The sequence below is a fragment of the Vigna angularis genome, chromosome 5, assembly GCF_016808095.1.
Source record: "Vigna angularis cultivar LongXiaoDou No.4 chromosome 5, ASM1680809v1, whole genome shotgun sequence".
NCBI lineage: Eukaryota > Viridiplantae > Streptophyta > Magnoliopsida > Fabales > Fabaceae > Vigna > Vigna angularis.
Window position 1 is genome coordinate 5,414,979 of NC_068974.1, and position 27,805 is coordinate 5,442,783.

Sequence of the window (27,805 nt, forward strand, 5' to 3'; positions counted from 1 at the left end):
CCAGCCCATTTGAGGGATACATTCCATAGAATCTCTCTTTGTCAGCATGTTTCTAGAAGTGCCAAGTCACGTTTTTCATTGCACTAGAATAATTTAGCTATGGGTTTTGGTAGATTGTTTTTGATTTTGTAGATTTCCTTGCCACCAAATCAGGAGGACCCTTTGATTCTAACCAATTATGATTTGTAATGGCTATATATAGCCTTTCGTATGAATGAAAAAAGGCTGGAAATTCAGTTATCTCTTGCTTTCTCTTATCTGTTTCAGGGGTTCCCTTAGCCATCAATTAATGAAGTGAAACCTAACAATTTGGTGCTCTCATTGAGCTCATGTTTTAGTCATGGCCAACCGACCCACCAACCCAGAACGCTTGGATGATTTAACTCTCAAAGTTGATTCTATTCTGGAAAAACTTTCTCTTTTGATGGTTAGACCACCTTCCCCTCAACCACACGTTTCTCCTTCACATTCCCATGCCCTTGACAGGTTCCGCCGACAACACATGAAGCTCGAAGTTCCCAGGTTTGATGGGAATGACCCCATTGGTTAGATCTTCAAAATTTCTCAATTTTTTGACTACCCCAATACCCTGGAACATGAACGCCTTCAAGTCGCCTTTTTCTATATGGACGGACCAACTCGTAGTTGGTACTAGTGGATGTACCGGAACAACCAGATTCAAACTTGGTTCGGGTTCCTCCGTGCCTTGGAAACATGTTTCGCTCCATCACTCTATGATGAACCTTCCGGTGCTTTATTCAAGCTCACGTAGACGGGGATAGTCCAACAATACCTCATAGAGTTTGAACACCTCGCCAATCGCATAGTGGGCTTACCTACCCCATTTTCCCTGAATTGCTTCATCTTTGGCTTGACACCAGAAATCCGCCGCGAGGTTTAGGCCCTCCGCCCCGCATCTTTGGATCAAGCGACCCAGCTTACCAAGCTGCAAGAAGACAAAATTGAGGAACGTTGGCGTTCTTTATGCCCTAAAACCCTAGTTCCGACACCTAATTTAAATACTGCGTCCCCAGTCACCACTGCATCACATGCACTCCTGCCGACACCCCAAACCCGCGTCAACTTCTGCCGTCTCAGCCAGACGACATGGTGGCTCATCGGGAAAAGGGCCTTTGCTATAACTGCGACGAGATCTTCACCCTATCCCACTGTTTCAAGGGGAAATTTTTTCTTTTCACTACCGAAGACCCCATCGTAGATGATTTCACCCCTAACCCTACCTTGGTCCTGGATCCACTTTCTCCAACGCTCGATGCTGACGAAACCCCTTCTCAAGTCAGCCTCCATGCCTTCACTAGTGGTATTGATTGGTTCATGCACCATACGTCTCCAAGGGCAAATCGGCAATAATCCTATTTCTATTCTTGTTGACAGTGGTAGTGATCACAATTTTGTTCAAGATCGGGTAGCCAAATTCCTAGATCTCCCTTCAATCCCATACAACCCCCTGACCGTTATGGTTGGTAGCGGCAATCTCTTACGATGTGATCGCCTTTGCCTTGAGATCGAAATAAAAATTTAGGAGCACACCCTCCATGTTAATTTCTTCATTCTTCTTTTGAGAGGTGCTGACATTGTTTTGGGCGCACCTTGACTCAAATTTATTGGGCATGTCCTCATGGACTACACCCAACTTACGATCTCATTTACCCACCAAGGCCAACCCATCATATTAAGATTGATCCAACACAGTCATACAGACCCAATGTCTAGCCCACAACTCAAACGGTGCATCCAAACTAACAGTGCATATGATCTTTTCAATATACAAATCATACCCATACACGAACCCACCACCACAAACTCACCGCTCCACACCACTTCCCTACCACCTGACATCACTACACTTCTCCGTTTTGACCACCTCTTCCAATCACCACCATCATTACCTCCCTCTCGCCCAACTGACCACCGTATCCACCTCCTTCCCAATTCTACGCCGGTAAACGTCAAGCTCTACCGTTACCCTCATTCCCAGAAATGCAAAATTGAAAAACAAGTCAGAGAATTGCTCGACAAATCCATGATCCAACCAAGTAGGAGTTCGTTTTCTTCACCGGTCCTACTAGTTTGCAAAAAAGACGGGTCCTGGCGCTTGTTAGGTAAACTTTAAAAGGGCCCACTTTCTGAATAAGGAAATGAATGTCCCCCACTTTTGTAAAGTTGAGGACTTTGAGGAAAGTGTATTTCCTTTGTCTGCTGAAGTACCGAAACTCTGCACCAATGCTTCTTGGAGTTTAGTTCTTTTATTGGTTATAAAAGGAGAGCAAGATGTGCAAAGAAAAACCACCACCACCGAGAAAGAAATAAGCAAAGGTGCAGTAGAGAAAGAAAGTTGTGTGAGTGTGTGGGAAGAAAGGGAGAACCACGGGAAAATTGGTGTAGTGTGCACCACCGTGAAGAGAGAAAACTAGTGGAGTGTGGTATGTGTATGTTATTTATTGTGTTGAGTTATTGTGAGTTGTGATGATTGTGTGCACCACTGTGAGAGTTAAGAGTGATTCTTGTATTTCTGAAAGCTTTTATTTTCAATAAAAGTATATTTGATACCAACAACGCTGTTGTGTCGATTACAGGGCTCTTAACACCGTCACTGTTCATGACCGCTTCCCAATGCCTACCATTGATGAGTTTTTGGACGAGCTTGGTGGTGCAACATGGTTTTCCAAACTCGATCTTCGACAAGGTTTTCATCAAATCTTGATGCATCCTGATGATATTGCTAAGACAAAATTTCGTACACACCAGGGACATTATGAGTACCGAGTGATGCCTTTTGGTCTCTGTAATGCGCCTTCAACGTTCCAAGCTACCATGAATACCCTCCTTGGCCCATTTCTCCATGGATTTGTTGTTGTATTTTTCAATGACATTCTTGTTTATAGTTCATCCCTCTTACATGTTTCTCATTTGGAACAAGTATTTCAATGTTTGTATGAGAATAAGTTCTACCTCAAACTCTCTAAGTGCTTATTTGTCCAAAGGCAACGGGAATATCTGGAACATATCATTTCTATTGTACGGGTTCAACCTGACCCGTCCAAGATTCAAGCAGTGTTGGCTTGCCTTCCTCCTTCCAACGCCAAGGCTCTCCGTGGCTTCCTCAGCCTTACTAAGGATGCCTTTTCCTGGACTCTTATCTGTTTCAGGGGTTCCCTTAGCCATCAATTAAGGAAGTGAAACCTAATAAGGTTACAGAGTGAACTTATGGAGATACAAGGGACTTATGATAAAAGGACAGAAACTATAGTTTAGGATATAAGATGATTTGAGAGAAAAAATAAAAGAGAAAAATTAACAAAAACTCTGAAGTTCTTTACCTCATATATGACTTCCACTTAATTAATAGAATATATTTTAACACATAAACATTTTATATTTATTTAATAATATTTATTATTATTATTTTTATAAATATAAAAATTCTTATGACTATTTTATTCTTGGAATACGATGTTAGATAAATATTAATATCTCTTAGCATATTATTATCCTAATCAATATTATATTAAAGTTGTTCCTTTTACATGCCTTTACTTTACTGTAAGGAAAAAAAAAATTATGTTTGTATTAAAGGACTTTTTCAACAATAGATTATATTTATAAATTAGTAACTTAATATATAAATTAGTAATTAATAGAAATATGGTCACATATCTAATAAAAGATTTAAAAAATAATTCTGATGTATTATTTCAAAGAGTAGAGTACCATATATATACATTTAAGGATCCTATAATCCTTCATCTATTAAAGGAATGACAGGTGCACAAATCTGCACAAATTATAATAATATCTAAATTATAACTAACACAATATTTGATTGCCTAATATTCTTTAATAGAATATTTGGCATATCTTAACACCCCCACTCAAGTTGGTGTATGGATATCACACATTCCCAACTTGAATAGAGACTCATTAAACAATCTTCTTGATACTCCTTTGGTGAGAACATCAGCCAACTGCAATTCTGATCTTACAAAAGGAAATGAAATTATTCCAGCTTCAAGCTTCTCTTTGATGAAATGTCTATCAATCTCCACATGCTTTGTTCTATCATGTTGCACAGGATTGTGAGCAATTGCTATAGCCGAAGTATTGTCACAGTACAAACTCAAAGCTTCATTTTGTGTAAAGCCCAAATCTGATAGCACATTTTTAATCCACAAAAGTTCACATACACCTAGTGTCATGCCTCTGAATTCTGCTTCAGCACTAGATCTTACTACTACAGGTTGTTTTTTACTCCTCCAAGTTACAAGATTCCCTCCTACAAAGGTAAAGTATCCAAAGGTAGATCTTCTATCATCTTTTGAACCTGCCCAATCTGCATCAGTGTACCCTTCTACCTTTAAGTTTTCATGATTTGAGAACAAAATTCCTTTTCTAGGAGCGGACTTCAAATATCTCAAAATCCTTTCAACAGTATCCATATGAAGCTTCCGTGGGTCATGCATAAATTGACTAACAACATTCACTGCATAGGTGATATCTGGACGTGTATGGCACAAATAAATTAATTTTCCTACCAGCCTTTGGTATCTTCCTTTGTCTATGCTTGTTGAATCTAAGCATTGAAAGAGTTTATGATTTTGTTCAATTGGTGTATCAGCTGGTTTACTCCCAAGCAGCTCAGTTTCCGACAGTAAATCAATAATATATTTTCTTTGGCATAGAAAAATACCATGTTTTGATCTAGCTACTTCAATACCAAAAAAATATTTGAGGTTTCGAAGCTGTTTCATCTCAAATTCAGATGCAAGGTATTGTTGTAAACTAGAAATCTCATCTTGGTCATTTCTTGTAACAATCATGTCATCTACATATATAATCAAAGTAGTAATTTTTCCTTTTCCTCTCTTAAAAAATAAGGTGTGATCAGAGTTACTTGCTTTATAGCCAAAATCCTTCATAGACTTGGTAAACCTTCCAAACCATGCTCTTGGGGATTATTTTAATCCATATAGAGCCTTCTTTAATTTACAAACCTTCATTCCAATTGAATCAGTCATGCCTGGTGGAGAATCCATATAAATTTCTTCTGAAATTTCTCCATGTAGGAAAGCATTTTTCACATCAAATTGTAGAAGAGGCCAATCTTGGTTTGCAGCTAGCGACAAAAGTATTCTCACAATATTGAGTTTGGCTACTGGTGCGAACGTCTCTTGGTAATCTACACCATAAGATTGAGTGTAACCTTTAGCCACAAGTCGTGTTTTATACCTCTCAATAGTTCCATCAGCTTTATGCTTAATTGTAAAGACCCATTTACAGCCCATAGTTTTCTTCCCTTTTGGTAAGGACACAAGATCCCAAGTGTTGTTTTTTTCTAAAGCTGCCATCTCCTCAACCATTGCTTTGGCCCATCTAGGATCTGCCAAAGCTTCCTGTACATTACTAGGAATAGAAATTAAAGATAATTGAGATACAAATGATGCATATGACTGAGATAACCTGTGAGATGACACATATTTACTAATGGGATATTTAACTTTGGCTTGGAGGTCTGGTTCATATTTAACTAGAGGTTGACCATGGTTAGAACGAGGTGGAAGAATATATTGAACAGTAGTAGACTTAGTGTTTGGTGTGCTGGTGGTCTCACGCAGACAAGAATCAATTCCATCTAAATTAGTATTATCAGAGATAGGATCAGAAGGTACCTCTGAAGAGTCAAGTTGAACCTGTGGAGAAGATTGAGCCAATTGGTTATGATCAGAAGACACTGTATTATCCAGAAAAGAAGGGTCCATATTTAGGATTGGCTCACTTCCTGCAGAATGATCCTCACACAATAATTTATCTTCACATTCAAAAATACCAACATCATGATTATGCACTTCACTTTCATTGCCTCCCTGAAGTGGAGAATCAACATAAAAAAATTCATGTTCATTAAATGTCACATCCATAGAAATATAAAATTTCCTTGATGGTGGATGGTAAGCACGATAACCTTTTTGAGTTGATCCATACCCAACAAAAACACATTTGATCGCTCGTTCTTCAAGCTTTGTACGTTGATGTGGGTGTAAGTGAACATATATAACACATCCAAAAATATGAGGTGGTAAATAAACTATGGGAGGAAGGATACAATGATCAGACAACACATCAAAAGGCCTTTGAAAGTTAAGCACACTAGAAGGAGTTCGATTAATTAAATAAACGGTAGAGCTCACAACCTCACCCCATAAATGAGATGGGACATTACCATCTATCAAAAGTGATCTTGTCACCCTTAATATATGTCTATTTTTCCTCTCAGCCACTCCATTTTGTTGTGGTGAATAAGGACATGTAGTTTGATGCAAGATGCCTTTAGAGTTCATGAACTCTATTAATTCAGTCTTAAAATATTCTCCTCCATTGTGTGATCGAATGACCTTAATAGATGTGTTAAATTGTGTAACAATAAAATGATAGAAGGAACGAACCACATCACACACATCACTTTTATATTTAAGCAAATATACCCAGGTTACCCGAGTACAATCATCAACAAAACTGATAAACCATTTTTTTCCATTATGTGTAGATTGCGGGGCAGGGCCCCAAACATCTGTGTGAATTAATGAAAAAGGAAAATTAGTTTTCTTATTGCTTAAAGGAAACACAACACGATGATTTTTTGCCAAAACACAAGTTTCACAAAAAAAATCAGAAATATTGCATTTATGAAATAGTGATGGAAATAATTTTTTTAAATAACCAAAAGAGGGATGTCCCAACCGTCTATGCCACAACCAAATTTCTTTTTTGTTTTTATCTTGTATGTGATCGTTCGCAAGACAAGTCAATCCTTTTTTATGATTTTATTGTGAGACATTTTCAAGATAATACAGTCCTTCACTCTCTCTACCACTAGCAATCTTCTCCTTGGAATGGATGTTCTGAAAAAGACAATGGGTTGGGTAAAATAAGGCAACACAAGAATGTGATTTGGTTAACTTGCTGACAAAGATAAGATTATAGTTTAATGTAGGAACAAATAAAACATCAGGAATCGATAAGGAGGGTGAGAGAGATATAGTACCTATACCTTCAATAGAAGATGAGACCCCATTGGCATTAATAATAACAGTTTTAGAACAATTAGAGGAAAAATTAGTAAATATATGAGGATCACAAGTCATATGATCAGTAGCACCCGAATCAATTATTCAATCACTATCCTTAGTAACAACAGAAAGATTAAGGGCAGAGTTAGATATACCTGACTTGGTCACAAATCCGCTAGCCGTAGAAATATAACTCTTGGAAGCAGCGGAAGTTCCAAAATCATGTTTCTCCGATTGATTGTCATCGGAAGAAGCCATCAGAAATATTTAATGAAAAAAGACACTGATTCCTATATCTTAAAGGATATCAGTGTTGGCTCTTGATACCATAATAAAAGATTTAAAGAATAATTCTGATGTATTATTTTAAATAGTAGAGTACCATATATATACATTTAAGGATCCTATAATTTTTCATCTATTAAAGGAATGACACGTGGACAAATCTGCACAAATTATAATAATATCTAAATTATAACTAACAGAATATTTGATTGTCTAATATTCTTTAATAGAATATTTGGTATATCTTAACAATATCGTCTTTTTATATTTATTTTTTCTAAATATATTCTTTTAATATAATTATATAATATATATTATTTTGTCGAACACATTAATTTTAAAAATACGTAGATTTTAGTAAGGATTATAATATTTTAACATTTTTTTTAGTAAATTTTTTACACTAAATTACGTGTAACTGTTTCATTAATATGTATATTTAAAGTAGACTCATCACACACTATTAAATAAATTGTTGTAAAAAAATTGTTAAAAGATATTTTCGTTTTAGTAATTTGTAAATAAATCCACCACCTTAGTGATCATTATTTCAAATCCAACCAACCAACGTTCATTTCGTTATAAACCCAAGACAGACCAACCACGCAGGAGCATGACTTTAGGTAAGGAACACATAGCTGACATGTTATTTATTCCGTACATAATACATGTCTAAGGTAGTTGTTGTACCTTTCAACTACCTAGTAATCTAAGACGCGGTTCAACGCCTTGGACACGCACCGGTAAATTGCGTCGGAAACGGACGCCACAGACACCTGCAACTTAGATTTAATCACATTGGACAGTATGCTATTACTGTAACCGCTCTGAAGATCGCGGTATCTATCCCACAGCATCACTCCCCCGTAGTTGGGGGCTTGCTTCACGTGCGGAAGCACCTGGGTGTTGAGTACCTCCGGCGAAATGTAACCATTGCCAGCGCTGGGCGCTGCTGGCACGCCAACGAAGAGCGAGTTGTTGGAGGCGACCAAGCTTACCCACTTGTCCCAGGAGTTCAAGATAGCGGGGATGCCACTTGCGTAGGAGCAACTTGGGTTGTTGTAGAACTGAACGAAGATGTAGTCGAAGAGTTCGGTGGCGATGGCTTTGCCGAGATAGTAGATTGGGTCTGTAGGGCACTGAGGGGCTGCCGACAAGTAAAAGTAACGCCCTGTCGTTTGTCGGAAGTAGTCGAGTTCCCTGGCAAGGTTGTCCCAGTAATCCTCCGTCCTTTCGATGTCGAAGTCGACGCCGTCCAGCGTGACGCTTCCCACTGGACCGTAATTGCCGCTTAGGAAGTTGGTGTAGATGTAGTTGGCCACCTCCTTTGCATCCTCCGGCGAGCTTAGTGAGTAGTTCGGACTGTCTCCTCCAATTGAAAGGAGCACTTTGATGCCTTTCCCCTGTAACCAATACACAATACATAAACAATGAATTATACTGGTGGTTTGAACATGATTTGAGACTGGTGAAGTAAAACTTTCTGAACTCTACCTGGCAGTATTTTATTTCGGACTCTAGTTCAGTGCAATGTTTCCAGGCACCATTGTCGCAGTGACCGGCGAAGTTCCAAGCTGGGGTTCTCCCTGCACCGAACTGGGTGAGGAAAGCGAGGAGCACAATTTCATAGTTACCAGTGTCACATGCGGTTGTCAATTCGCCTTCGTTAAGGTTTTGCCCCCAGTACACGGCGATGCCACCATTGTCAGCGCGTGAGGAAGAGAGCGTGGAAAGGGTTAAGAGAAGTGTGATCAAAGCTAGTCTTTGAGTCGCCATTGCTTTCTGTTATTGCTTTCTTGTGAGTGGAAGAGAACTAGAACCAACCTATTTATACTGCCAAAACCTTGTTCAAACAAATGGTATCAATGATTATTTCCTTTTTGCCTCGATCACGTTTCTCCTAGGAGAAAAAGCATTAATCAATCAAAAAGCTTTGCATTTTTGGTTGAAATGTGTCATTATTTAACTTGGAGTCTACCTCTCTACACCTCCTCTCCTTTTCTTCCATATATATCTCTAAAATTACAAATATAGCATTTTTATTAATTTTTTTAAGTTTTTTCTTCTATCATACGACACTCTTTTTATTTCTTTAAAAGTTCAATAATTATAGAAAATTTGAAATATTTTTTTTTCTTAACTCGAAAGTTAATAAACTCTTAATTAAATTTTAAAAATTAATTAAAAAAAACATATTTTGAAATGTTAAGAAACAAACTTATTTCAAAATATAAAGAAATTATATTTTAAAATAGATTTATTCCTTAAATATATTTTAAAAAATATATTAAATTTAAAATAACAAAAAAATAAAATAAAAAATAATAAATTTTAAAAAATTAAAATAAAACAAACAAAAAAATTAACAAAATTTCAAATAAAAAATAATAATCAAATACAATTATAATATTTAAAATAATCAACTAAAATTAAATTAAACAATTATAAATAGATAACAAAAATCAATATAATTTTAAAAAAAATTATTTTAACAATAATTATTAAATATTGCAAATTTATTAAAAAAAACATAAAATTAAAAATTAAAATTAAATAACCAAAAACATACAATTTAAAATAAAAATAAAAAAGTAGTTATTTTATTTATATTGATTTTTGTAATTTTAGAGAGAGGGAAGAAAGATGAGAGGTACAAGATAAGCAATCGTACCTTAAAGCATTAATGCTACAATTCGTATTCTTTTTTGTTTTAATGTGTTTGGAGTCTACTTCTTTAAGTATTCCGGATTCTAGGAAGTTTTTTCTTTTTTAATTCTTAAAAATTTTATAATTTTACAATTTTATAATTTTACAATTTTAGTTGTCAGCTTACTACCTAATTTTACTACAGTTTAATATAAAAACTTTAAATTAATCTTATTTCCTACAAAAAAAAATCAATAAATAATGATTAATTTTAGAGACAAAAATAATTAATTATTTTATAAAAATTAATGACATTTAAATTATTTTTTACTATAAATAAAAATTTATAATTAATTTCTGTACTAAAATCTAAATTAGTCTCTAAATTAAAGACTAATAAGATATTAATTTTTTTTATATTTAAAATATTGATAAGCAATTAGACTAATTTAGATTTTCATCCATAAATCAATTATAATTTTTTATTCATGATTAAAACTATTTAGATACCAAAACTTTTTTTAATGATTTTTTCAAAGAATTTTAAAAAGTTTCAAATTATAATTTAATTGAATTATTTTAAGTGATTTTGATCTTATTGAATTTCTTCATAGTTCCTTATTTTTTTAAATATTTTTCTATAGTTTTTATATTTTTACATATTTTTAATCTTATAAAACATCATTACCCATTGTATTTTTTTTGTAACGTCCCAAATTTCAGGATGTGAGTTATTACAAAACTCGGTAATTTTCAAAACTTATTTATAGCGTGAAAACATATTTTTAAAAACATCGGCATTTAAATTCACATCGCATTATTAGTTTCAAAATACTTGTCCAATTGCATTATTTAAATAAAACCAAAATAACGAAGAAAATAAAATATCTCCAGTTACATTTTCTTAAAAACTCAATTGCAATAGCTTTAAATAAAACTCAAGTATGTCCCCGTCATCTCACGGATTTATCATGTTTTATCTTCATTTGTAGCATCATCTACTCCCGTATAACATCACACATTATACGATCATCACATTCACATGCACAAACACAAACATGTATGGGGTAAGTTACCAATAAAACAATCATAATAATAAGATACAGACATAATGATTATATCAAAAATAATCAAACACTCCATACATAAAAGTAATAACAATGAAATTTCTAAACCTCTAACCCAACAATTGATCACAATAAATTACTAAATCATCGATCCTCGATCCTCGATCATCACATATCTAGACAATAGTCTATCCGTTCGCTACCACCTATGTTGTCTACACCACATAATCCCATTACTATCAATATAACATTCCTTAGAGCATCATCGTTATAGATACACCCACTCATGACTATCCTAGTCAAGAACAAAACCATGATCGTCACTGTACCATAATATCATAGTGGAAAAAGTCCATCTCACTTATGTACCCTACCTCACCGAATGTAGTCGCTCCTATAGTCCACTCCCCTACAAGACATCTGTACCCTCCCCTTTCCAGTGCACACATGGCAAAAGGAAGCACATATCTGTAAATAGAACTAGGATTTACGAGGTACAACAAGTAAACTTATCATCCACTCACATGCTCATCAATCACATACTCAGGTACATCTCAACACTCACCCATTCTCTACTCCAACCACAAGTCAAACTGACCCTAAACATAACCATTAACCTCAATCTCTGATTATCATCATGTTCCACAACTCCTCAGGCTTGGTTCATATCCATTCTTCATCAAATTCGTCATTTTTCACCAAAATATACTATGATGATTGATTGTCACTTAAGATAATCGATTTGTTACTACCCAAACCACCCATGAGTAAAATCAAAGCAACACACCCCAAGAACCACACCTACAACGGTAGAGAACTCTACCCCTCATGCATAAGTTACACCATAAAAAACCCCACTATTTAAACCAAATAACAAGATCTAGGAAATACACAACATCTACAATCACAACCATAAAGATTTAGCTCCCCTTACAACATTATCATAAATTGATCAATGCATTCAGAATAATACCAAAATAAACACTAAATCACCAATATAACATTTATATCACAGTAGTTAAGTCCTTATTACAATTTCATCACACAAATAACATCAATTCATAATAATACTATAACAACCAATGTGATAACCACACCTACATTCCCTTAAACGCAATCATGTTCAACCTATTAGCTCTGCACCATCTGTCAATTTAAGGTAACTTGTGTCTATCCAACCATCATTATAAATGTATGCCAACTTCTATATTTCACCGTATCATTCCTGGTTATAAAAGAAATGATTTTAGTGATCCTTCACTACAACTTTGGACTTGTCTCCCATGTTCCTAACTGTTCACCCCACACTAAACTCAACACGAGTTGGAACCCTTCGGGTGAGACCTCCCTCCCTTTCTACCATTTCGTAAGAGGAAAAAGCAACACTCGAATCCTAGTCCCTTCCACCGCCCCTCCAGAATGAAGAGACTCATCTCTTCCACCACCACTTAAGGACAAAGACATCCACTTTTCTACCATCCCGCAAGAGGAAAGGTGATTACCTTTCTACCCCCTCGAAATAGGAAAGAGCAGCATTTGAATCCTAATCCCTTTCACCGCCCCTCCAGGATGAAGAGACTCATCTCTTCCACCGCCACTTAAAGAGGAAGAGATCCACCTTTCTACCCTCCCGCAAGAGGAAAGGTGACTACCTTTCTACCCCCAAAAGAGGAAAAGCAACACTCGAATCACAATCCCTTTCATTGCCCATCATAGATGAAGAGACTTATTTCTTCCACCGTGTTTTAAAGATGAAGAGATCTACATTTCTACCCCCTCGCAAGAGGAAATGTGACTACTTTTCTACCCCCTCGAAAGAGGAAAGGTACAACCCCAAATTAAATAACTATAGCCAGAAAACCATACTTAAAACATACCCACCATCACACCACATGGTTGGTTCAACACTATGACTCTTTCATTAACCTAACCAATGATCACAAAAAACCATTACCGCTCTTCTCGCAACCCATCCTCTTCCCCTGCCACACAGGTGCAAGAGAGACCCTAACTTTAAGGGTATCACTGCCTACTCTTGAACAACATCGCGCAGGAAGGGATAATCAATTATCATCCCATTTAATTGATTATTCCCGAAACCACACTCAAAACCAACATGTAGGTAATCGATTATAATTAATGATAATCATTTATTGCTGAATCAAAACACATCTTGGACATGATTCAAGCATTCAAAAATAAATGCATCAACCCTAGATCACATGGAAACATAGTTAACACATCATACATGCATTCAAGCATCACATACCTATATAAACGTACAAAAACACATAATACATCACTTGAATCATCCAGATCCAATCATTGACATGTTATACAATCAATAATTGGGTGCAAAAGAGTCTTTGATAAAAACACCAGAATATGGTTTTCAATAAACCAAACTAACTAAGCATAATGCTTACAAATGAGAACCAAGAAGATGAAAATTCTCCAAAACAAAGCTGCTGATACGAGGTTGTTTAATCCCAAACTAAACCTTCGATTGACGATACAAATGATCATAATGAAGAACCATACGTCTGGAATCCATTGTCCAAAAATCAGCCCTATCCAACGGTGAACGACTTTTAATCGACAAATGATTCTAATGTATCCTACTAATCTAACCCATCTCCACTTAAACAAAGTGAGACCTAATGGTCCACATTATTTGGCCTATTCTCCACATAGGAAGGGATCCCAATAACCCAACACTTAAAACATATATTTGCATGAAAACTCCCAAACATCATAACTTTGTTTTCCCTTAGCATCAAACCCTCTATTGGGATAACCCAACAAACCATACATACATTCATAGGGAAAACCCAACACAAATATTACATAAACCCTATGCCTATGCATACACAAACCCTTGTCCAACAATAACAACATATAATCATAATCATAATCATATAAACATGTATCAACAAGGATTATCAATTTAAAATAACCAAAAACACATATAACATACAACAATAAACAAACAAAGGTAAGTTTTCTCATACCTTAGCCAATCATAAGGATTTATCTACAACCCTAAAACACCACAATCTTCCTTTACAGTAAGAGTTTTTTGTCGCTCTTTCTCTTCTTCTCCTAAAACGCCAATCGCCTTTCTTCCTCTCTTTTTTTCTTTTTGATTTAGAGTTTCTAGTTTTTCTAAACACAAAAACATCCCTTTCTCTATATTAATATTTATGAATCCACCCAACTCTATATCTAATATTTTCTCACTTATAATAATACTTTTTGTTCTAATTTATTATAATGAGTCTATAAATAATATATATTATTATTATTATTATTATTATCTAGCCATAATATCTAACTATATACAGTAATATCTCAATATATCATTTAAAATATCTACAATATCTTACAATAATAATAATATCTCTATCTAAATTCACTAAAATTATATCTTCTATTTTTCTAGGTCTTATATTTTTTTATTCATTAGACTACTTTTTAATTTTATTATGTTATTTAAATTAAAATAAAATTAACAATATAAATTGAAATAATAAATATGTTAAATAAAAATTACATATATTTAAAAAATAAAAAAATTGATATAACAATACTTTAAATTAAGAAATAAAATATTGTAATTCACGAAATAAGTAAAAATTATATTTGATTAATACTCATTATACTAATTTATTTGAATAAAATAATTTGCTCAGATAAAAAAATGTATAAAAAACTTTTTAAAATAAATAAAAGTAATAAAAAATCTAATTCTTTAAAAAATATCTTAAATTTAAAATTATATAATAACATTTTTGTTTAAAAATATAAAATTTTATACAATAAACATAGTTTTTTTATTGTTTATAGTTATTAAATAGCTATCTTTGCAATAATTACAGTAAGAGTATAACTATAAAAAAATATTATTTTAATTATGTAAAGGATAAATTAATGTAATTAATTTTATATTAAAACTCCGGCAATTCCACGTGAGTGTCATTCTTATCTGTTCAGTCACGGCCAGAGTTTAAATTTGTGCACGTTTCTTGTGTGAGGGGGTTTTCTAGCCAGTCGTTTCCTCATACTTATCACATAGTACACTAACCACATGGTACGTTGTGTAATATTATTTTTCTTTTTTCCTAAAACCTTTTTGTTTTCAACTTTTTTAAAGCCTTTAATGACATGTTTAATTTTTATTTAGTTAAATTTCACTTTTTTTTTTAATTCTGTTAGATTGATATTAGATTTATATTATACTTTATATATCAAATCATTTTATCATAAAAGTATAAATATTCAAATTAATTTTAAATTTTAAGTAAATGATTTAATATATAAATTTTAATAGAAAACTAACGTGAATTTAAAAAATAAAACTTAATCAGATAATTTTTTAAAATTAAATAATTAAATTAAATTAAATAAAAATGATGACTTTAATTGAATCTTTTTAAAAAATTAGCGTAAAAAAAAATTTAACATATGTTTTTCTTCTTAATGTGTATTATTTGTTTTAGTATTTTATGATAAATAAAAGAATAAGTTTTGTCTGTTATTTTACTTTAAAAGTTTTATTTTTATTTTTAAAATTGTGTTTTACTTTTGTCCTTTTAAATTTAGACTTATTTGTTTTCGTATTAGAAAATGTAGATTTTACTCAATCTAAATATTAAAACTTATTTTATCACTTAAATTCTAAAAGTCATACCTTTGCAGTGAAATTTAAATTCGATTAATAGAAAAACTAATCTAAATATTCCATTTTGATATTATTTTAATATATTTAAAAGGTCTCATACCACCTAAAATCTGATAAATAAATATATATATATATATATATATATATATATATTCATTTATTAAAATAGTTTTATAAAAACAAGAAGACAGACATTATATTTTAAAATAAATAATCTAATTTTAATTGTTATTTTGAATTTTATATTTTGGATATTAATTCATTTGGATTTTAAAATTTATTTTTTGTTCAATTAAATTTAATATATATTAAATTGATTCAATTTATTATGTTTGTTAACCACATTTAAAAATTGTTGAGTTGGCTATCTATGGACATGTGTTAATATATTAACTTTTTTATATATTTTTTGTTTTGTAGATTTTTTTAGCTTTTTTCTTTGTTTTTTTTGTTCAAATCCTTCAAACTCTCCAATCCTTGCACCTTCTCAAGATCATCCACATTGTCACCACTTTTAATTTCCATGTTGTCACCACTTTTATATTGAAAAACAAGTTGAAGAAACATACACTACTATAAAAATAGCATACAACGTCAAATATTTTTGACCTTTTACGTCGAATTCGAGATCAACGTCATATCGGGAGACGTTAAAGCATGAACTATGAACGTGTAGTGTAGTTTCAACAACAAATAATAATAACAAACAACAAACAAGTTCAATCAAACAACTACAACAAACAGGTTCAACCAAACAAAAACAACAAACAAGTTCAAAAAACAAAGAACAAACAAGTTCAACAAATAAGTTCTTCAAAACGAAAAACGAAAATTAACCTTCAAAAGTGGGTTCGTCGAAATAAAGTATTGCCACCAGTGAGAGATAAAGCAAAATGCGCCTAAGAAGGACAAGAACACGAAAATAATCGGTCAAAAAAAACAAAAATCATACCTAAAGTAGTTAATTAACATGCATTTGTAACAAATGAAAGAAAAATTACATGTGATGGTCGTCAAACTTTGTTCCAGAAAAGTTTGAGCAGAGAAGAAAGTATTGCGCGCTAAGATAAAGTGAATGAATTTTCAATCTTCCGCTCAAAATTTTATTGAATTCACTAACCTTTTAACTTCTAACGTTGAGACATTCGATGTTTTATATCCTTTTAACGTCTAATTATAGCGAATTCGACATCCTACGTAAATACATTTTCACCTTCGGGCCAAACATTTTCACAAAATTTATCCAATATAACAAATTGATGTCGAATTACAAATCTAAACGACGTCTAATAATTACATTTATTTACAAAAAAAACCACCGATCATTTTTAACGTTGTTTATTCAATGGTTGAACGTTAAATGCGTGACATTATACACTCTTTTTGCACTTATGATAACGAGGGTATTAGGTTTAAAGTTCATAAGACAAAATCATATAATAGTTAACTGGAAGTGCATAAAGATTACTTAGTACTTATATGTTTATGTCAAATACATAATAGTTATAATAGTTATACACAGTGCACAAGTAGTTGTGGAAAACAATGGACAACAACGAGGTTTGAATATTGCTTTAGTATTTTTTTTCTTGCACTTCCATCCATTTTTTTCTATATCTCCACATTTTAAAAATCATCTTAAAAATGATCTTCAGTAGAATTTTTCTTGGACTTCCATCCATATTTTTCCTTCAATGTTGTAGGTTTTTTCAACAAATTTTAAAATTTGTTAATAAATTTTTTTCAACAAATTTCAAAATTCGTTGCGATTTTTGAAAATTTCTTCAACAAATTTTGATATCTGTTGAAAAAAAAAATCATTCAACAAATTTCAAAATTCGTTAAAGAAAAATTATTCAACAAATATCGAAACCTGTTGAAAGATTTTTCAAAGGCTTCAACGATTGCAAAATCTATTGAAGAATAAAAACCTACAATAGATTTTGAAATCTATTGAAGAAAATATTCTTCAATGAATTTCGAAAATCGTTGAAAGCTTGGTAATCCTTCAATGCATTTCGAAATCTGTTGAAAGAAAATCATTCAACGAATTTTAAAATTCGATGAAGAAAAATTTTTCAACGAATTTTAAAATTCGATGAAGAAAAATTCTTCAACGAATTTCAAAACTTGTTGAAGGATTTTTCAAACGTTTCAAAGATTTCGTAATCTACCGAAGAAAAAAACCTACAACAGACTTCAAAATCTGTTGAAGGAAAAATTCTTCAACAGGTTTCGAAAATCGTTGAAGGCTTGGAAATCCTTCAATGCATTTTCGAAATCCGTTGAAGAAAAAAATCTTTCAACGGAGTTCGAAATCCGTTGAAGCACAAAAAATGGATTGAAGAGTTTTTTGAAATACAGAGGATAGTTTTGGATTTAGAAAAAATATGAAGGTGTAGAGAAAAATAGGTGAAGGTGCACAAAGAAAAAACCTGCTTTTGGAATAGTAGTTGCAATGACCCTGATCATAACCCAAACACCAGGCTATAATGGGCTTTTTTGAAAATCCACATTTTTTTTGAAAATAGATTTGGGGTTGGGGAGTTGAGATTTTCCTACCTTAAGTAGAATTTAAAAAATTACTACTTGGTTATTGCTTGTCACTCCTTCGTGACACCAAAAGTAACTAACCTAATAGACACTCACATTTCCTTTCAATTTTGTTTCAACCAACACCAACCCGTCTTTAGCGATACCATCCCTTCACTGTTCTATATGTTCTGAACTACAAACTTTCAACTTGTTTTTCAATGTGGAAGTAGCATTACAAAAACTTGATATTTTGCAGAGTTTTTTTCTTTATTTGTGGGGTTTTTACCTTCCACAAATCAAATTGCGGGTATTTTTTAACCCTCCACAATTAAGGTCGCCACAAATTATCTACAAACGTTTAGTGCGATCCCTATCAGATTTATATTCTGAAGATTTTTAACCTCTTTTATTACTAGAGGTTTTTAACCTCTTTTATTATTAGAGGTTTTAAACTTTCTTTATTTTGAACTATTTTATTGTAGAAATTACATCTGTTTTTTTCCAAAAAAAAAACTTTTGGTTAATACTCTATTCAATTTGATAATTATAAAGATTTTAACTTCCCTTATTTTTAAGTACACATCAATATTATTTTCAAGCATCTCCTTTCATGTAATGATCATGGATATGATCAATGAAGTGTGCTTCATACATATTCAAGGTGAAAGATTGTATGGAATTAAAAAAACTGACCAAATACTATAAGTAGAACTTATAGTGCCAAAATAATTAAAACCATCACTACTAAAGCCTAAGCGAACATTTCGAGGATGAGAAGCAAATTAAAAACATTAAGCTATATGTCTTCCATTCCCCATCATCCCTTGTATGTCTTATAAACCCATCCTTGTTATCTAAAGAATGCCATCTCATATGCTTTGCAGTCTTACAACACCTAAATAATCTTTGGAATCTTGGTTTCAATGGAAAGTAACGAAAAAATTTTGCAGGTTGCTTCTTTTTTCTTCTTTGGGTTCCATCTAGATGTACCACAATGTTTTCATGTTTGTAAATATTTTTCATCATCTCTTAAATATAACATATAATCATTCAGACATGCATGTATTTTGGTATAGTTAAGACAAAGTTTGTTGATGATTTTCTTAGCCTCATAAAAAGAAAGAGGCAACTTTGCTTCAATAAATGCATCTCTTAACAAATCTAGGATCATAGTAATTATCTCGTCATGTAATCCACACAAAACCTTGATATGATATAATTTTATTACAAACTCTAATTTTGTATACTTGCTCCCGTCCATATATAATATTTGATTTCCATCATTGAGAAAATTATTAAATTCATTATGATTCTCCCTTGACCTTTCATTAACAATATTGTTTACATCCAATGGTTGTGATCGGCCTATCTTAGTACCTTCTTACTATAATGCTCAAATACTTCATTTCTCATTGTTTCTTCTTGTATATCATCTTCATTTACAGAAATATATTCTCTGTTCTTCTCACCATGAAGATTCCAAATAACATAATTTATAGGAAATTGTTTTAAAAACAAGTGATCCTCAACTATGCCTCAAGTTTGGCATTTCATAAACTCACATTTGGGACATGGTCATCGAATTGTATCCCAATAAGCCTCATTCTCAAAATCAAAATCTAAGGATTTTGTTAAACCAATTAAGTATTCAATTGTATTTCGAGACTTAACAATGCAAGATTTATTTGTTAAAAAATATTCCTAAACAAAATGATACACTAACACATAATAAAGCCAACAATATTTATTGAATATATAAACAAAGATTGAATTAAAAAATAAAATACATTTTTCCAAATGAATTCAAATATTCTAAGCTTGAGAACTGTGAGATTCCAAAGTTTAATACTCGCCGAATACTAGAACAACTTTGTGGAAAAAGGTGGTTTTTGTCGGTGATTTATCGAATAGGTTTAATAGGTTCGGAGGTCCTTATATTTGTGGGTTCGTTTCAATTGGGTCCTCCAATTTTGAAAGTGATCAATTTGGTCCCTAATTTAACAAAATTGAGTCAATAATACCCTTTTCGTTAAATATAATGGACGGCGTTAACTTTTTAAATATGTGGCATGTTGAAGCATCCTTTTATTTGCAGGTGGCACAGTTTTATTTGAAGGATGCTTCAACATACCGCATGTTTAAAAAGTTAATGACGTCCATTGCATTTAACGGAAAGAGTATTATTGACTCAATTTTGTTAAATTAGAGACCAAATTGATCACTTTCAAAATTTGAGAACCCAATTGAAACGAACCCACAAATATAGGGACCTCCGAAACTATTAAACCTATCGAATACTATAAGTCACAAACACTACACCCACCAAATCTTCATTCAAATCTAGCCTTAAGAAGAGAAAAGACCATAACATTAAAATGACAACTGTATAGCCTAAGTTTCAAATATACCAGTAACAACTATTTTCAAGTTTCAAATATACTAGTAACACTAAAATGACATTTGTGTAGTCTAAGTTAATATTCACCCAAATGACATAATGTAGATCATTATCTTTCCGTGCTACTTTCAATAAACCAGTAATAGTTAATTTTCGTATCTATAAGTTTCAATCAACAGCCAAAAACAGTACGCACATTACAAGGTTTAAACAAAAAAATAATTTACATGTCATATCAACAATTCTCAAATTAATTGACCTTAAAAGATTACCATAAAGGACACATACCCTACAAACAATTGCTTATCATGAAACTAAAAATTCAATGAAAATACAAGAAAATAAAAAAGCATATACAAAGGACAGGTAAACATATGCAAACATTTCAGTCAAAAAATAATAATATGCAACTATGTTACTGAGGAAAATAACAAAGAATATTAAATTCCCCATTTTTGAGAGATGCTTAATTCATTATTCCTTCTCTTATTTTTAAATATACAATCCTTTTCCTAGAGAGATGAATATACACACAACTTTATTCAACACAAACCTTTTAACATTAAATAATTATGAATGTGTCTATCAATGACATTTTCTTTACATAACATAGAACCTGGAAAACTCAACATAAAGCAAAAACTTTAGTTGCACACATACATATTACCAAAGTTAAATTATCAAAAACCACCAAATAACATACACCAGAATGTTTCTTTGTAATTTAATATAACAATTGAAACTCAGCTTTTTTCAACCCTTAAGACAACTTAATCTTAAATCCTTTCAACTTTTCTTCCTTAAATTGTGTCACTAGCGAACCTATTGAGCGAAATCTTCACAGCCAAACAAATATAGATGGCACATAAAAGGAATGATGTAGATTACATAAACATTCAAACACTACAAGAATCGCGCTTATTACTGGCAGAACATTATCGAAGGATTTTCGGCCGTCTGTAAAACTGAATTACCGAAGGCCTTGGAAAGCATTATCGAAGGTGTGTGTTGATTTAATTTAGCGAGGGTGTTTGGCCGTCGATAAGTGGCCTGACTTAAGCATTTGGGCGTATTGGAGGAGTTTGTCTCCAATTTCGTGACACTCGAATCCCTATTGGTGCCCCAATTAGAAATTTCCCTCTCGTCCTTTGCTTCCATTCTCGCCCTCTCCCTTCGCGTTTATCTCCCTCTCCCTTGGCGTTTATCCGTACTGGCGGTCGTTGGCATTGTGTGCCGATATCGTTGACAGCATAACCTTAGTGGGTGGTTGGGGTTGTTTGTTTGGTTAGGGTTCTTCGAAACGTTGTCGGTGTTGCGGTTGGGGTGGTGGTTCGTGGTGTGCGCTTCAGGCTATTGTGGCGGCAGGGTGCTGATTCGTGGTTGTTGGCGTGTGTAAGTCATTGCGGTGAAGCCAAGGTTGGTTGTTGCGTTGAGAGCTTGCAGTTTTCCTTCAATCATTCTGGAGTGCGAGGTAAGGTCTTTGTTTTAGAACGCGTCCTCAATAAATTGTTTGCCCAGTTCATGCCTATATGTGTGGAATGTGTTTTGTGTTTTGCGTGGTTAAGCAAGTCTGATGTTCATTTATTAATGAATGGGCATGTGTCTAGAGTTAAATAAGAATGATTCTATGGAGTGAAGTAAGTTAAATTGAATCTGGTTAGGCTGTAAATGAACATGATAACGTAGTTACTAAATTATTCTGACTATGTCCTTCACTGTGTTAACTAATGAACATGTGTATTAGGTAAGGGAGGGGTTGGGTTCATGATAAATCAGGATTAACAGGGGTTTCATTAAATGAAATGGGGCTGTTTTGGGAAGTACGATAAAACTGAATGAAGTCTTATAATTGTTTCTTTACTGGTTGTCATAAACCAGTGGCTGCACTATCAACTCAACATTAAAAATGTTTCTCTTCATTTGAAACCTTCCCTTTCTCTAACTTTTTCATCTCCACCTTTGGTAGTGAATTCTGGTTTTGAATCCTATAATGCTGATGAGATAATTCTGCTGCCATCTGTGTTTCAGCCAATAATTTAGAAGCAACTTCTGCTACTTTTTTTTGTTAATTTCTTTTGCCCTCTTTGACGCTGCTTTGTCAGCTCATTCTCCACTGGTCTGTTTGCTGCTTCAGCCATCTCAGCCCTTTTGAAGACTTCCTGTGTTTCATTTTTCATATCCTCAATTTCCTCTTGGGTTTCCTCTAACCTTTTTAGAACTTAATTTTCACTCACCTTTGTAGCTTCCACCTCTGCTTTGGCAGCATCCAATTTCATATCTGCTAATTTATCAGACTCCTCAACCTTATGAACTAAGGACTTAAAATCCTCCCCTGATATGTTGAACAGCACTTGCCGCAACTGTTTTTGCTACCTCTACTTCTTTCAATGCTGCTTTGAGCTTTATTTGGGCATCTTCTAAAACAAGTTCAGTGACTGCAACTTCCATCTTCAATTATGCAGCCTCATTCTTCTAGTCTTGTGTTTCTTCCCTTGCATTTTCAGTTTCAGTGAACAACTAGTTCAATTTTCAAATCATTTCCTCTTATGCACCTCTAGCTTTTGATTCTTCTACAAATGTTGCTATACTTTGAACTTAACCATTTCAACAAGATTTATATATCAAAACAAACTTGTTTGAGCTGTTAATGGACACTAATTCAAAATGTCACTTTTGCAACATTCAATTATGCAAAAAATTAACAGAACCTCATCACCAATTCTGAGTTTTAGGAATTGAAATGACTGGTTAACAATAAAAAAGACTCAAAGAACTTTGAACTAACTGAACTAAGCTAGAAAAGGTACAACTAAGTATGAAGAGAGCATAAGTGAACTTACAAAGAAATTTAGCACAATGAAAAACTAATTATAAGACCAAAAGAAGCATGATTCAGATTTGAGAATTTAATTTCTTGGGAGAATTGAATGAGAATCTGCACATATCAAGTTTCTAAATAGTTTCTTCCAATCAATGTAAAAGTATTGCACAAAAAATGGTTATCTCTTAGTGTAGAATGACAACACCCATATTAGCCTTAGTTTCCTAAATAGCTATTTTCTTATGTAAGCTACTTTTATGATTTTAAAGTTGATTCCTAGGCTTTTGGCCTGCAATCAAAGTCTTTAACCACAAACAATTAGTCTCAAAGTGTTGTCTAGTTAATTTTTGCCACAAAAATGACTCACAATTTGGTGGTTTAAGACACGAAATGTCACAGCAGTGACTGTAGGTCAAAACTAATCAATGCTGCAACTTGGATTAATGTTTTGAAACTTGTTCATAGTTTGAATTGGCTCAAATCCAAACTGTTATTCAAAAACACCTTGCCACTTCCCAATTTTGACTGAAAATTGAGGGTTTAGTATACTATTATGCACTTAGACCATTATACCACTAATTGAACTCTGCTAGCAACTTTTAAACATCATTTTAGACTTGCTCAAACTGTCAAACAACATAGAAATGGTAGCATTCGAAATCTGACTTTGTTATGGCCAAAAATGTAGAGGTTGCTTTCACTCTCTCTTGCATGCTTCTCTATACACTTTTGCCTTAAATTTTTTGTTCGTTATATTCTCCAAACACTACACATGTTACTTCTTGTCCAAACCAAGCTTAGAGGTCTGTGACATCTGTGTATGGAGAAGCATTTATTTTCTCATTGCGTTTTCTACTTAGGTGATAGAAGCATAGAATATGCTCATAAGTTAGCTATATTTAGGAGATGGTTGTAATGAGAAGTGAGGAAGAAGTGATATAGAGAGTCTCACGCCCAGGTGCGACAAAGGGGGCGCCGGGCGCGACAAAGGGGGCGTCGGGCGCGACTTTACAGAGAGTCCCAGCGCCCTGTTTTTTTTTTGCCCTTCGGAAATTACCGAATTACCGAAGGCTTTTGGCCCTCGGTAATTACCGAAGGGCAAAAGACCTCGGTAAATGTTAGCGACAAGAGATTTACCGAGGGCTCTTTGGCCGTCGATAAGCCTTCGGTAATTACCTTTTACCAACGGTTTTGAGCTGTTTCCGAGGGCTTCTGGCCTTCGGTAATGCCCTTCTTTTTTGTAGTGAAATATAAAGTAGAAAATATTCATAAGTGAAGAAAAAATACCTATAGAGCCTTTAATACATGTTGTACTGCAATGTTAGACACCATCATATGAAGGGCTTTCAAAGACACCAACATACGAGTTTCAGAATAGGGCTTCAAAATTTTAACACCGAATGAGGAAAGCAAAAGAAAATAAAAAAAGAAGCAACGGTGGAGGGTAAATTGAAATCACAGTGAAACACTATAAGGGAGTTAAATATTGTTTTAAAACTTTTTGCAAATAGAGTTTGATATATAATTTTTCAAGAGATTGACGGTCAAAATATTTGTTCAAACACTTGTGTAATGAAAATGTTTCAAGGTGCAAAGCAATAACACATAGATTTTATACCGGTTCACTCAACTTGAGGTATTTTCAATTCTCCCTTAAGACTTCTTAAGGGGTTCCACTAATATTTAAGATTACACAAGTTTTATCTCTTTTGGTTTACAACGAGTATTCGTACCACTCCTGGTTCATCTAATCAACACGACTAGTCCGAGTTTAACCACTTCTGTTAGACAAGAATTCTAACCACTTCTACTATCAACCTTAGACAATTGTCTAGACTGTTTAACTTAAGTGAGCTAAATACCAAGTGTTTTAATTCTCTTCAGAATATTCAACACAATTAGTGTTATAAGTGAAAGTATATATTGGTAACTCTCAAAGAGAGGATAATATCAATACAATGAAATTTGAGAACTTGTAAAGTTCTTTCTCTTAGAAATTTAGCTTTAAATGGTATAGAGACAAAGTAACAACAAGGTTCTATGAGCTTTCAAAATTTCTCTATGGTATCCTTCTTGTCTTCTCTTCATGCATCTGTTTATTTATAACTTTTATTGAGATATGTCCATTAGACAAAGAGTGTTGACTTCATGTAGAGTTGGTAGCCTTTTTAGGTGAGAGGTCAAACTCAAGTTTACTTTGTAGAGGTACAATACTTTGACATAGTTTTTATCAAAATGTAGTTTATACGATGTGATAGAGTAGAAATCTTCAAGGAAAACATTCCCAAAATGTTTTTCATATTTCTCAACGTCTTTTATGATATGCACAAATATCAAGAATAAGTTATACAAACATCGAAACACTTTATCATACATACATTTAATGTCATTAAATGTTTTGAATGTTGATCAACGTTAAGTTGTATTGCATGTTCAAAATATTCTATCATTGGTCAACTAATTAATATATGCATCGTTTAACAAAGCATTCAACGTATAATTATAAGATAGTGTAAAACATTGTATGCTTATATTCAAAAGTTGTTTGTGATTTATAGCATTTAACGGACTTTTCCATAGATGATATATTTCGTAAGATGCTTGCATGATTAACACTATTTCAATAAAACATGTTTTAAGCTTCAATGTGTTTATGAGCATTGAGATAGACACTTCCTTTCTCAAGATATTGTTTACAAAACAATGTTCATTTAGATGATATGTGTTTGAAAGCGCTATTAGATGATTCAATTTTATATATGTTTTCTATTGTTAGACGCTGTTTATAAAACTTTGTCTAACAGACAATATAATCTACAAAACTTTATTGTAAGCTTGTTTTTGTCTATAAAAGATGTTCCACAATATATTTCTCTTTGACACTTTTCTTTTAAAAAAATATTTCTTTTAGACGCTTTTCTTTTAAAACAATATTTCTTTCAAAATGATATTTCTTTTAATGTTGTTTGTTAAACTTCAAACTTGAGTTGTTAGACAGTCTAATCTCTAGACGATTTTGTCTTAACATAAATAAAGTTTTAGAAAATGGTATCTCAAGTACAAATCACTCGTGAATTATTCTTCTCTATTTATGGTGGATTGTGACGTTATGAGTGGGAGCTCTGCCATCTAGTATTGACTTCACTGGTCCACACAACTGTTGTCTACAGCTCCATCATCACTGTGGTGGCTCTACGATTGAGAATTAGAAAGGAAAATAGAAGAAGGGGAAATAGAAGAAGGGGAATTGGAAGGGGAAATGGAAGAAGAGGAATTAGAAAGAGAAATGGAATAAGACTAATGAAGTGAAGAAATCCTGGAAATTTGAGAGGGATGAACGGAGTGGAAAATTTGGGAGGAACGATGAAGGGTTGAAAATTGTGGAAACTTGCACTTAGGTATAAATGGTTTTGGAATTTAGGAAAACAAGTTTCTGTGTAAAATTTTAGGAGGGAAGAGATGTAAAAAATGTGAGAAGGAAAGGGAAAATGTAGTATAATTTGAGTAGATTATAGACCTTTTCAGAAAAGAATTAAAACTCCTATTATTATTATTATCATTTAGACCATCACAATCATCCTAAATCATATAATTTTCGCAAAATAACTTCCACTAAATAATGTTTTTTTGGTTTAATACATCATTTGGTCCCTATTTTTAGGGGTTTGGTTCAAAGTAACCTACCTTTTAAAAAAATTCAGTAATACCCCAAAATTCGTTAAAAAATATTCAATCCGGTCTTTTCCACTCATGCCGTTAAAAACATAACGGTGCAAATGCCACTTCATCATTACCATCTACAGACAAACCCTGATTTCTCTCCAAGAAACACTAGCCGCCGCACCATCCAACACTATCACCGCAATCTTTGCCGGCAGCCGTCCTCTCCAACACATCACGCCCCATCACCAAAGCGTCTTCTCCCTTCTGTTGCACCTCCATCACCTTCGCATCTCACCTTCGTTCTCGCGCCACCACCCAACGCGATCCCTTGTTATGTCGCGACCACCAATCTTCACCATTTTCACCCTCGCACCAACCAAATCGTCGTCGCGCCAGCAGCACTACCGTCCAATCTCCACCACAAAATTGTCCACCACTAACCACCAGCCAAATCGCTAGATGTTGCAGATCGCGAATCACCACTCTTCTCCACCACTAATCGCGTCGTTGCTTGCCTCCACCTGCAACCACAATCAGACCTGCAAGCAAACCGTGGAGACCTAAGGTTTCTCGCGTTCTCGTCGCAAAGCTTTGGTGGTGGCGTGTGATGCATTGGAGAGGACG

At 33.4% G+C, this 27,805-nt stretch overlaps 1 protein-coding gene and 1 pseudogene across 1 annotated transcript; both read right to left on the reverse strand.

The window, feature by feature from the left end:
• Positions 1-7,988: 7,988 nt before the first annotated feature.
• Positions 7,989-9,187, reverse strand: LOC108339765 (acidic endochitinase). The gene is made up of 2 exons (XM_017576966.2): positions 8,865-9,187; positions 7,989-8,773 (listed from the first exon to the last, which is right to left on the reverse strand). Exons 1-2 carry the CDS (start codon positions 9,144-9,146, stop codon positions 8,072-8,074), a joined length of 984 nt encoding a protein of 327 aa, XP_017432455.1. The 5' UTR covers positions 9,147-9,187; the 3' UTR covers positions 7,989-8,071.
• A 13,410-nt stretch (positions 9,188-22,597) lies between these two features.
• On the reverse strand, positions 22,598-27,460 carry LOC128196606 (WEB family protein At5g55860-like; annotated as a pseudogene).
• Between the last annotated feature and the right edge of the window lie 345 nt (positions 27,461-27,805).